The sequence below is a fragment of the Xyrauchen texanus genome, chromosome 44, assembly GCF_025860055.1.
Source record: "Xyrauchen texanus isolate HMW12.3.18 chromosome 44, RBS_HiC_50CHRs, whole genome shotgun sequence".
In the NCBI taxonomy this organism is placed as follows: domain Eukaryota; kingdom Metazoa; phylum Chordata; class Actinopteri; order Cypriniformes; family Catostomidae; genus Xyrauchen; species Xyrauchen texanus.
Genome location: NC_068319.1, coordinates 23,116,276 through 23,129,358, shown reverse-complemented (window position 1 = coordinate 23,129,358; position 13,083 = coordinate 23,116,276). Strand labels below are relative to the sequence as shown.

At 43.5% G+C, this 13,083-nt stretch overlaps 1 protein-coding gene across 1 annotated transcript in view; it reads left to right on the top strand.

Annotated features, from left to right (window-relative positions):
* The window catches only part of LOC127636286 (myeloperoxidase-like), a 51,078-nt gene extending 38,914 nt beyond the window's left edge, over positions 1-12,164 (top strand). Inside the window, exon 16 of the mRNA XM_052116738.1 lies at positions 12,007-12,164. Within this exon, the coding sequence (XP_051972698.1) occupies positions 12,007-12,021 (15 nt within the window). The 3' untranslated portion in view covers positions 12,022-12,164. The remainder of the gene's footprint in view (positions 1-12,006) is intronic.
* Positions 12,165-13,083: the final 919 nt, after the last annotated feature.

The following is a 13,083-nucleotide window of genomic DNA, read 5'->3' as shown; positions in this document are numbered from 1 at the left end:
ACAGCGATTGGTCCAGTCCGGTCGTCCTTGTTCCCAAGAGCGACGGGTCTGTCCGCTTCTGTGTGGATTATAGAAAAGTCAATCGCGGTGTCTAAATTTGACGCGCACCCAATGCCCCGTGTTGATGAACTGCTCGATCGGTTAGGTTCTGCTCGGTTTTATTCGACCTTGGATCTAACGAAGGGTTATTGGCAGATCCCCTTGACACCAATATCCCGTGAAAAACGGCCTTCACCACGCCGCTCGGATTACACCAATTCGTGACGCTTCCTTTCGGTTTGTTCGGGCACCAGCCACGCTTCAGCGCCTCATGGATAGGATCCTCAGACCGCATACTGCTTACGCCGCTGCATATCTAGATGATATCATCATTTATAGCAATGATTGGCAGCGGCACTTGCAACATCTGAGGGCCGTCCTGAGATCGCTGAGACAGGCGGGCTCACGGCAAACCCGAAAAAGTGCGCGGTTGGGCGGTGGAGGTACGGTATCTGGGGTTCCACTTGGGTCATGGCCAGGTGCGACCCCAAATTGACAAGACCGCGGGCGATTGCGACTTGCCCTAGACCCAAGACCAAAAAGGGGGTGAGGCAGTTCCTGGGGCTGGCTGGCTATTATAGACGGTTTGTTCCTAATTATTCGGATGTCACCAGCCCGCTGACTGACCTTACTAAAAAGGGAGCTCGGATCCGGTCCAGTGGTCGGAGCAGTGCCAACAGGCGTTTACAGACATTAAAGCTGCACTTTGTGGGGGCCGCTTTACATGCACCTGACTTCTCTCTCCTTTTGTTTTGCAGACGGACGCTTCAGACAGAGGGCTGGGGGCCGTACTCGCGAGGTGGTGGAGGGAGAGGAGCCCGGTGCTGTACATTAGCCGGAAGCTCTCCTTGAGGGAGACTAAGTACAGCACCGTGGAGAAGGAGTGTCTGGCCATCAAGTGGGCGGTTCTCACCCTCCGATACTATCTGCTGGGGCGGGCCTTCACCCTCTGCTCGGATCATGCCCCACTGCAGTGGCTCCACCGCATGAAAGACACTAACGCCCGGATCACCCGTTGGTATCTGGCCCTCCAGCCTTTTAAGTTCAAGGTGGTCCACAGACCGGGGTGCAGATGGCTGCCGCTGACTTCCTCTCCAGGAATGGGGAGTGGTAGGCAGGCCGGATGATGCCCCGGCCTGAGTCGGGCGGTGGGGGTATGTGGCAGCGGGGCGTGGTCAAGCGCCGTCCGGGAGAGAAAAGCGGTAAGGGCGCTCACACCTGAGCTAAATGATAACTAACACCTGTGTCTAATTTCAGTAACGTGAGGAGAGCGGCATAAAAGGGAGGAGCGACGGAGCATGGGGAGAGAGAACCAAGGAAGACTGTCTGATGTGTGTGATAAAAACTTAAGAATTAAAAACTTACCCCTTAAGTTGACGTTTGTTTCCGTCCCGTCCTTGAACTATTCCACAATGATGTTCTTGACAGAAAGCATCAATTCTGGCACGTGTAGTGCACTCCGTTCAGGGGCTACACATACAGGTTCCACAGCTGGGGCTGGGGATGCCAGATTGTGCCTTGTTCCTCCTTATTGGTACTTCCCATGGTGAGCTGTACAGCATCGCCATCATTTCGGGAAACCATGGCTGGTTGGGCCATTTCGGTGCAACTAATAGAACCAATGCTACAACAAATCCCAATGCTTTCTGAAACAAGTTTCAGTGAAAATGTTATCCCCATTTTGAACTGAGACGGACACTGTAGAATGGCTGAAGCAGTAAGTCTGTGCTGGCATAACAAGCATTCTCAGAGGAGCGAGAACCTCACCGATGTGCATTGTGAATGTGAGAGGAGCCAAAGACAGTCTGAAGGGCAGGACTTTCAATTGATATGCTTTTCATTCAACCGCAAAACATCCTGTGATGTCGAACAATTTGGACATGAAAGTACGCATCCTTCGGAACTATCAATGCAAACCAATCGTGTGGGCATACATGCGATAAGATCAGTTTCTGAGTAATCATTTTGAATAGGCGCTTTATAAGTGCACGATTTAAATGTCCAATGTCTGCCATCTTTCTTTGGAACAACAAAATAACGGCTGTAAAACCCTTTTTGTGCTTGACAATTTGGCACAATCTCACAATGAGACTGTGTATTTCGGCTCGTAACACATCTCGTAACACTATTTGAGTGCAAGACACAGAAAAACCTTTGAACAATATTTTTCAATATTTTAACTTTTTTGGAGCAGTCCCGGAGGGAATTGCGGGCTCTGCTTTCCGCTTCAAAGGGTTGTGCCCGTCAGGACGCTTTTGCTGTGTGTGCTGATACACAGGTGCTTGTGAGGAAGCAGGTATGGTGCTTTAAGTTGGGCACTGGCTTGAAACAAATAACACTTATGGAACGATATCTTGAAAATGATGTGAAAAGTGACTCTTTTAGATATATATATATATATATATATATATATATATATATATATATATATATATATATATATATATATATATATATATATATTTATATAATTTATATTTATATCACACAAATACAATTGCTTTTTAAAAGGATACTCTACACCTGCCGACACGCTGTGGAGAATCAGGATGCTGAGGTCCATTCACCAGTGAATTGTCAAGTGGCGAGGCAGAGAGATTTTTGCTGGAGCAGTGCAGGGGAGAGAACAGTGCTGCCGTGAAGATTCCGTTCACTGACTCATGTGTATCAACGATGAAGGGTAGAGGGATTCGAGACAATATGATTGCTGTCTTGAAGGAAGAAATTCTGAGGAAATGGTGTCTGTGCACCTGTTTTTATAGCGGTCAGTTTCGTACCAAAACTGGCAGGGCTCAAACGCCATAGCTAATATTAGAATATTGGCTTTATTTTAGAGAGGTTTCAAATAGGTTGTGTATGAAGGTACTCCCCATATGCGATAATAAATGCAATGTCAAGTGGACTGAGTCATGAGGTGACCCTGATTTCCAGTCACAGCTTTCATGTGTCTTTGCACGCTTTTCACCAGTCTTTCACATTACTGTTGATACTAGTGATTTTATGCCACTCCTGGCTCAAAACTTAAAGCAGAAATTCAACAGATGCTGGAATGGAATGACTGCCATACATGTAGAGATGCTGATTTAAGAAAATTTGGAGTGGTCTCTCAAGTTTTTCTAGAGCTGTATATTGTACTGTGAAAAAGGTTCATGCCTGCTTGGCCCCCAATGATTGCCGCTTGCTGCTATATTTATTACTTCTTGTTAATGACATTAAAGCAATCACAAGTAAAGAAAGGATGTGGTGCCTAAACTGTTTTTCATCACCATGCCTGAAATAATCATTTTAATCATTTAACATCAAATTAGTATAATATTTAAGTAAATAGCATTATTTAGTTAACTGAATTAGTGCTGAAGAGCTACCATTGAGCTACCTTCTGGAAGCTGACCACATCATTGATACTTGATCTGACTAAAATATAGAACAAAAACAAGAAAGAAAGAAATCACTGATATTTATTTGTTTACATGGCATGGAGGTAAAAGACCAACTCTAATGTATTAACATTTTAATTAACATTAACACGTGTATATGACTATACTCCAAGCAATACAAGACCACAAACATTTAATTTGGGCAAAGTAGTTTATTAACTGAGGGGCAGCAAGCTAACAAACTATATTTAACTATGGCTTCATAAATGGTTTAGCTAGCTAGCTTGCTGAGCACAAATAGAAACAGCTTATTTACCCAACATTAGTTAAGTAACATTACAATGATATTTATAATAACTGAGAAATGTGATTTCCTATAACAACTTCAGTGAACACAATGAGATCCACTTAAGAATCCATTCCCTTTAATGGTCCACATACAATGTTGGGTGAAAAATGTGCCAGTGGATCTGGCTTTAAGATTTTTTTTATGTTAATTTTGCAGCTACATTATCAATGTACGTAGTTAACAATAAAGATTTTCTTAATAGGTTACACCTTTATAAATGTAATTCTTTTGTCTACTCTATTTTATAATGAAATGTGTTGCTATACAAAGTGTTTTTGATGCATCACTAATAATAACATGTAGAATTTGTTCAATAATTCCAAGCAAATTCTAATTTAAAATTATTATTTTCCATTTCGGCATAGGATTTAAATTTTGGTGCATGAAAATAAGTATGTCCAGATGAAGTTGTAAATGAACCATACAGACACACAGACAGTGAGCTAAACTAGACTACCAGATACATGTAAACAGTACACAGAGCGGCGCACTGTTGCTTTCGTGATGATGTCAGCACTGCACAGCCTGCAAAACTGAAATGATGTGCTTCAAAACACGTTTTGCTGCATTTAATGTAATTTCAGATGGAGGTTTTAATAAAAACGTACCTCCCTAATCTAAAACTTTACTCTAAACTTAACAAACAGTGTCTGAAAAGAGTCTTTAACAAAAAGACATCCTTAACCTTAACCAACACCTAACCTTTACGATAGTGTTTTAAAATGCAGAAGCAAAATGAAAAGGACATTTTCTGAAGCAACCACGTCAATATTGCCGTAATGTAAACAAGTACGGGCAGCATTTAAATGACATAAGATGTGGATGTAGATAAGTCATTAGTTTTATAATCAGAAACAATGTTTTGATTTTTGTATGATTCAAGCAACTTGAAGGTGAACTAGTTGTGAAAAAAAAAAAAAAGGAAGACAGAACAGGCAGTCAAACTGATTTCACAGTGTTTCAGAAGTATCAGGTAAGTAACAGGTTTGTAAACACATTTTCTTTTCCACATTTAGTAAACATTTTCTTTCACATTTTACTTTTTTTTTTTTTTTTTTTTTAATTTTTAGGGCAGCGATCCGCCTACACCCTTTACATTACAAGTCAAGGACTTGTCTTGGCCTGGAGATGCGGCCAAACCGTGTTGTGTAATTGGGCTTTTGTTGGTTTGTTGGTTGCGGGTGGTCCGCAGGTTCAGGTTGTGGTAGCTGTGTGCTATTGGTGTGTGTTTCTGCATGCTGTGTGTCTTTAGTGCCTGGAGCATCTCTGCTTTCGCGGAGGTGCCAACGGTTGCGTCGTAGAGTTTGTCCATCTTCTGTCTGGATGTGGTAGCTCCTATGTGTGTGTGCATGTTGTGTTACCGTTGCAGGTCTCCAGGAACCATCCTCTGGACGGAAACGAATAGGTGTGCCAGCAGGAAGGAGAGGCAATGGCTTGGTGCCTCTGTTGAAGTATGCTTGTTGGCGGTGTTGGCACGCCTTCCGTCTGTCTTGGATAGCTTTCTGAGGTGTTACCTTTGGCTGCAGATGCCTACTGGTCGCTGGGAGTATGGAACGTAGTCGTCGGCTCATCAGAAGCTGGGCCGGTGACTGGAGGTTGTCCACTGGGGTGTTCCTGTACTCGAGCAGAGCGAGGTAGGGGTCTGTGTTTCCGGCTTTTGCCTTGTCCAGGATGCGCTTTGCTGTCTGGACAGTCTTTTCAGCTAGGCCGTTGCTCTGTGGGTAGCGTGGACTTGTGGTGGTGTGGGTGAAATTCCACGCGTTTGCGAAACAGCGGAACTCCTCAGAGCTGTAGCATGGTCCGTTGTCACTGATGACTGTCTCTGCGATGCCGTGACAGGCGAACGCAGACTTAAGTTTGGCGATTACTGCAAGTGAGGTGCAGCTCGTGAGTTGCTCCATTTCAAAGAATCTACTGTAGTAGTCTACAATGACGATGAAGTTTTTGGTGTTCCATGTGAAGAGGTCTGTGCCTACCACTTGCCATGGTCTCTCGGGTATGTCATGTGACCATAGGGGTTCTTTTTGGTTAGCATCACGTCGTTCCTGGCATATATAGCACTGTTCTACTATGGCTTCTATTTGTTTTCCCATTCCAGGCCAGAAAAGGAGGTCTCGTGCTCTATGCTTGCTTTTCTCCACACCCATGTGTCCTGCGTGTATGCGCTGGAGCATGTCTCCCCTGAGGTTCTGGGGAACTATGATTTTCTCACCTTTGAAGAGTATTCCATCCATTTCAGAAATTTCATCTCGGTGGTTCCAATATTCCTGGATGTCGAGCAGGCATTTCCTCCTTTCATCAGGCCATCCGTTCTGTGTGATTTTTCTGAGTGTAGCGAGCTGTGCATCTTGTGCCGTTGCATCCTTAATCTCCAGTAGCTTGCTGTCACTCACTGGAACAGTACTTATGAGTGTATGTACCTGTGCTTCCATGCTTTCCATAAGGCTGCTTGTGCTCGATGGATTTCCGGGACAGGGTGTCGGCCACTGGGATGTCCTTTCCGGGCCGGTGGATGATGTGAATGTTATATTTCTGAAGCTGTAGTATCATCCTCTGTAGCCGCGGTGGTGCTGCGGCCAGCGGTTTTCGGAGGATTGCTTCCAGGGGTTTGTGGTCAGATTCTACAATCACGCTCCGGCCATACATGTATTCGTGGAAACGCTTACAGCCGAATAAAACTGCATACAGTTCCTTTTCTATTTGGGCGTAGTTTGCTTCGGTGCTGTTGAGTGACTTGGAAGCATAGGCAATGGGTTTTCCGTCCTGGAGCATGAAAGCGCCGAGGCCGCATTTTGAGGCATCTACCTGGAGTCTGAGTTCTTTTCGTGGGTCAAAGTATGCGAGCACAGGGTGATCTGTTATCAGTTTTTTAGTCTGCGTGAATGCTTTGTCGTGGTTTTTGTCCCATAAAAATTCACTGTCCTGCTTTAGCAGTTGCCGTAGTGGTGCGTTTATCTCGGAGAGGCGTGGTGCGAATCTGGCCAAGTAGTTAATCATCCCAAGGATGGTTTCCAGCTCCCCTCTGCTTGTGGGTGGCTGCATTTCTCGTATCGCTTTCACCTTCGCCGGGTCTGGCTTGACGCCTTCTCGCGAGAGCGTGTGACCGAAGTAGCTGACCTCTGATACGCATATTTGGCATTTGTCAGGATTTAGCTTTACCCCTCTTTCTCTTGTGCGCTTCAGCATGGCCCTGAGGTTGTTATCGTGTTCAAGCTTTGTCTTACCGAAAACGAGTATGTCGTCGACGATGGCAGCTACACCTGTGAGGCCTTCATATGTCTCGTCAACACGCCTTTGGAATTCGTCTTGGGCTGAGTTAATTCCGAATGGCAGCCTCAGGACCTGTATCTGCTAAAAGGGGTATTAAATGTTGTTAACAGGGAGGACGTTGTACACAGCTTTATGGCCCAATAGCCTGATCTGGCGTCGAGGACGCTGAAGTACTGCGCTCCGGCGAGCTTTATGGTGACGTCTTCTAGAGTCGGCAAGGGGTAGTGGGGCCTTTTTATTGCCTTGTTGAGGTCTCTGGGGTCCAGGCAGACTCTCAGCTTGCCAGTCTGGGGTTTTTCGACGACTACGAGGGCGTTAACCCATTCTGTGGGCTCTGTCACTTTGCAAATTACATTGTTCTCTTCCATCTTGTCGAGCTCTTTTTTCAGTCTGTTTCGCAGAGCGATCGGTACTCTTCGTGGTGGGTATACTACTGGTGTGGCGAGTGGGTCGATATGGAGGTTGCACTCCCCTGGAAACTCTCCTATGCCCTGGAAGACGTCTGCGTATTATTTAAGGAGGCTGTTTGTGTCTGTACATGGTTTCGCTTCTTCCTCAGCCACAGCCAGTATCAGTTTGATTAACTTGAGGTCTAGGCTAGCTCTCATCCCTAGGATGGGAGGTGCTTTGGTGTCTACTATGTAGAATTCGAGCACGATGGAGGTGTTTTTGTACTTGCACTTTAGACGACAGGTGCCCTTCACTTTCAGGAAATCACCACCATAACCGGAGATCTTTTGGGTGGTTGGTTTTATGGCGGTATCCCTAAACAGTCTTTCAAATGTGTGTACGGGAATCGCATTGGTCTGTGCGCCAGTGTCAATTTTGAATTTAACTTTCTGGGTCCCGATTTCAATGTCAGCATATGCTTGTTCGTTACGTTTTCCTGTGTTTTCACTTGTAAGTCCGTCAATAAAAAGTTCTACCTGCTCATCTTCGGTGTCTTCATCCATGGTGTGAATCACTTTCCTTGTGTGTGTGCTTGTGTGCAGTTTTGACTTACAGACTTTTGCAAAGTGATTGAATTTTCTGCACTTCATGCATTGCTTTCCTTTTGCTGGACAGGCGCCTTCTTTGGTGGTATGCAGGCCGCCACATCTATCACATTCTCTTTGAGCTGTGGCGGGCACTCTCGGCCTGGCTTTGTAACTCGTGCGCGTTTGTCTGTGTTCCGGTCTTCGGCTATGGCGTGTACCGCGTCGTTGTTGGGGTATTTATTTCCCACCATCTCTTTGAGTTGGACTTGTGCTAGCTCATGTGATCGCGTGATGTCAATGGCTTGATCTAGCGTTAGCTCCGCGCCGTGGCTAAGCAGTTTCTCCCGCACTCGCGGTGAATTTGTAGCGAAAACAATGCGGTCTCGCACCATCTCATCACTATTGGGGTATCCACAGTCCTTTACTAACAGCTTCAATTCCGTGACAAATTGTTCGAAAGTTTCCCCATCACTTTGCATTTTCTCATGTAAACGATATCTTGCATATATCGGGTTAGATTTGGTGTGAGATACGCGGTGTACTTATCGTAGTATATTTGTAGTTTCGTCGCGTCTTCGTCTGTTAGTGTCCATGTGTTGAAAATGTCGCGCCCTTTTTCCCCGATCCATAAGAGGAGATAGCTGCATTTGTCCTGTTCGCGGTTTTCTCGTAGGGGTCCAGAGAATATTAGCTCCGCGTGCTGCCTGAAACGTCGCCACGCTTCTGGTAAGTTAGCTGACTCCCAATCCATCTTGGGTGCTGGGACGCCGAAACTATCCATGTTTCTGTCGGACGTGGGTGCTAGCCTCTACTCTGACACCATGTAATGTTTGTTCATCGGCTATTTCATACTTTACATGTAATAACTGGAACGGACGCGGACCGTTAGAACTGTGTGCTTATTTATTCTCCTTCTAGCATTCAACCCACCGTAGTCTCACGAGCATCGCGAGACTTGCCACAGGGCTACGGTGTCCCTTTTAGGACATACAGTCAGGATGTTACATGTTCAGACCAGAGGCGGAAAATTTGTGGACACTCGTATTTGAAATAGTTCGTTGAGAATGCTTGGTTTTATGAACTATATTAAAAAAGGGCCACAAAAGGTTTTTTGACGACATATCACAAGTAGCGTATATCCTCATGAAATATTTTAACATATTATTATTACATAATATTATATAAACCATAATATCCACTTCATCAACTCACCTGGCGCACCAACAATTTCAGACACCTTTGTCTATGCATCATTTTTTATTTTATTTATATCCCTGTAAGCAAACAGGGACAGATCAAATATTATGGGAAAACCCGCCACGGCAATAATCAGTTACTCCTCCATTTTGTCTTCGGACCTAATGTGCTTGTTGCACTTAAATCTGTTTTGTATACTATTCTGATGATAGTGAAACTTTGTAATATGGCACTTTTTGTACCACTGTCTCCCTAAGATGATTCGCTGATGTTCTTCCTCTTTTGTAAGTCGCTTTGGATAAAAGCGTCTGCCAAATGAATAAATGTAAATGTAAATGTAAATGTTTGGTGGGAACCAAAGTTTACACGGTTGTGTTCTCTAGATTTCGCTAGAGTGGAGCACTTCTATATTCCAATAGGTTGCCGCTGAACCGCGTCAAAGCTCATTACATAATGTTGGCTGCACTTGAACTTTCCTCTGACGCCCACACCGCCCAATACTCGCCGCGCCGCTTCTCGCCGCCGAGAGGCGCTGGCTGTCATAGAAAATGAATGACTTTCAGTCGATTTGATGCTCTCGACGCCTCTGGTCTGAATGCACCATAATTGTTTCCTAATGTGTCCAAGTTGAAATGCCAACCCCCTGGTCACTCACCAGCTGTTCTGAAAGAACTAAATTTGGAAGCAATAGCCTGCTAACTTTTTGTTATTGCAATAATACGCTGATGTATTAATGCCGAGTTTACACTACACGATTTTAAGCCGATTTCGCTCACCAACAGTTTTGTGGTGATCACCAACAAAAGCCCGAAATCACACCAAATCAGAGCTCGCTCCTGTGAGCGACGATCGCAATGTATGAATTATCAAAGACACGATCTGAGAGAAACGCTGACGCGTCGACGATGTCAGCGAGATATTTAGAATGTTAAATATCTGGACCTGTCTGCGATTCCAAATCACGCAATGTGAAATGTGTTTTGACTGAATACAAGTGCAGCATTGACCTACAGCCAATGAGAGAGCAAGAAACAGGGCACGGGAAGTTTCAGTGTAAGTCCTTGTAATGTGTCTACCCATGTCACCGATTCCTCGTGTAATTTGAAAATGCTACGACTTATATGACAAGACAGACAGTTGTGTAATATGAATAGTACCACGATCCGATGTCTTTGAAAGTCCTGTAGTGTGTAGGAGGCATAAGTGATTGTGGTGATGTGGGTCTGGCCAAGTGACGTCTATGGAGAGCGAGGCTGGGAGAAGGAGAACGGTAAGGATCGACACCTGTGGGAAATTATTTGTTCTGTGTTTCAGTGAGAGCTGGAGAGGGATAAAAATGGTGTCCAGACTGCAGGAGGGGAGAGAGAGACGCACACAGCAGAGTCCTGTGCGTGCATATATATGACGCTGAAAAGCGAACTTTAGGTGCTTGCAGCAAGAGATTCATCACTGTGACTTTTGTGAAGCTACTCACAAAATCAGAGACCCTCCCCTTGAATTCCAAACACAAGTAGCCACAGGAGATGCATGTTGACACAAGGTGTAAACAGGGATGTGTCTTTGCTAACCACTTGTGATCTGACACCTAAGATCAGAAATAAGATCTTATTGTCAGGATCCTGTCACCTTTGTCAGTCAGATTTATTGTGGTGACAGAATCCGGATACATATGTTCTATGTCTCTGTGTGAGCGCATGGCTTTGGTTGTTTTTCTTGCTGTGTGCTCTTCTGTCTAGTCTGTGTTTCATGTTCAGTGCAGGGTGTCTGGATCCTGACTCTTTGGTCTGGTTCGGTCTTGTTTCTGAGTCGGGATCCAGATACTCATGCTCCATGTCTTTGTGAGAGCTTGGCTTCGTGTTCGGGTCTCTTGCCATGCACGCTTGTTTGGTCTTGACTTTTTGTTTGAGCACATGGCTAATGATAGCTTCATTGCCATGTGCTTTATTGTCTTGTCTTTGTGTTTGTTTGAGCACATGGCCAATGACCGCTTCATTGACATGTGCTCTTCCTGTCTGGTCTGTTGTGTTTTTTGTGAGCACATGGTTCTTGTTAAGTTATGCGCCATGTGCTCTCCTGTCTCTCGTCCTGACCCCGCCCCTTGTTACCGCTTTATTAGTTAATTTGCTTCACCTGCTTTCCTTATTACCCTCTTTGCTTTCTTTCCTATTTAACCCCATTGTGTCTTTTGTCTTGTGCCAGTTCGTTGTGGTTTATCACCCTGTTAGGTTCTCCCATGTTGTTTCCTGTTGTGTCGAACCCAGTCTGTTCAGCAGTGTTCTGTCTTGATCCTTTGAGTTTTCCCCTTCGGTAGTTTTTATTTGTTTTGTTTATTTTTGGAGTATTAAATAAAAGCCCATTCTTCTCATTTTCTATGAGTCTTCGCTCTCTCTTCTACCATTCCTGACACTAATACCAGGTGTAAACAGGGCCTCAGTGTTCTTTTTTTAATCATACCTTATAATAGAACTAACCAGCATTAAACAATAGAGGCAAGATTAGATAAACAACATTAGAACAGTTATGCTTCTATTTTGCTAATTAACTTTCCAGGCCAGGCAGAAGAATTATGCATTGATAAACTACTAATTATACCAAGCAGGGATATTTAGTGATAATACTTGTCATGCAAGATCCAGGCCTATAACATTAGAATGCTATTCCTCTCTGATCTGCCTACTTTAAAATTAAAAAGATACTTTGTAACAGAATTAATCTGAAATAAAGTATGAATCTAAAATAAAACATTAAGCATGAGTATTAATCACTTAAAGATTTTTTATCTTCCTCTCTAATCCAGGTCCCCGAGGTCTAGCAGGCCCACCTGGACCTCCTGGACCACCCATTAATACCACAAGACAACAGTCTGCCTTCTTTGCTTCCCTTGGCACAGTCCTCCCGGTCTCTGCAAAAGTTGTTGTGTTCAGTAAGGTCCTTTACAATGGCCAGAACCATTATAACCCAACAACAGGGTTGTTCCACTGCAATATACCTGGTGTATATGAATTTCATTTCTCATGCATAGGAACTAAAACATTGGGCACTGTGACCTTAAAGAAAAACCAAATTGTACAGCTGACTGCTGAAACAATCAATCTAAATGTACGAACATTAGCTGAAGGGCAGGTAGTTCTGACACTTCAGACAGGAGACCGTGTGGATAGAGACTTCTCGGGGTGCAAATAGAATAACCAGTTCCAGCTACTTCTCTGGCCATATTCTCTTCGCTGAGTAAGGAATCTATTATGAAAATAATTATTTTCACATCATTTTTCCATCCTTATTATTTTTAAAAAAGCAAGCAAATGTTCAAAGGTTCAGATAAAACTGTATTCAACATTCCACTGTTTGGAAACTCTTCTTGCAAAAGCATTAGAATTACATTTTTCAGAATTTTTGTTTATTAGAATAGCAAGAAAAAAGTACATTCAGATATGTTGTGAGTAAATTAATTTCCCCTAAATCAAACAGTGGAAGCATATATTTCTGCTACACGTTTTGTACTTTAAATGTTTTTTTTACAGTGTGATTGCTTTTTTTGTCCTGCTCTGAGTTTTATTTTAAACAAAGAATATAAATGTTTTTTTATCAAAGTAATAACTTGTTAAATATTAATAGAAACACCAATTTTAAGGTTCCAGTTATACAAATTATTTAAATTGTAGCATTTTGAAATGCTAAACTATATTTGTTATTTAGTAGCATTCTTAGAACTTTTCGTGCACTATAGCTCATTTCTTTTTTTTATGTTGGAATTGTTGTCATATTGCAGCAACATCCATTCTATGAAAACTATTTGTATTATTTGTGTATGCTTTAACTAAGTGAAATAAAAAACATTTTGCACATTACAGGGCTCTACGCTAACTTTTTTCTC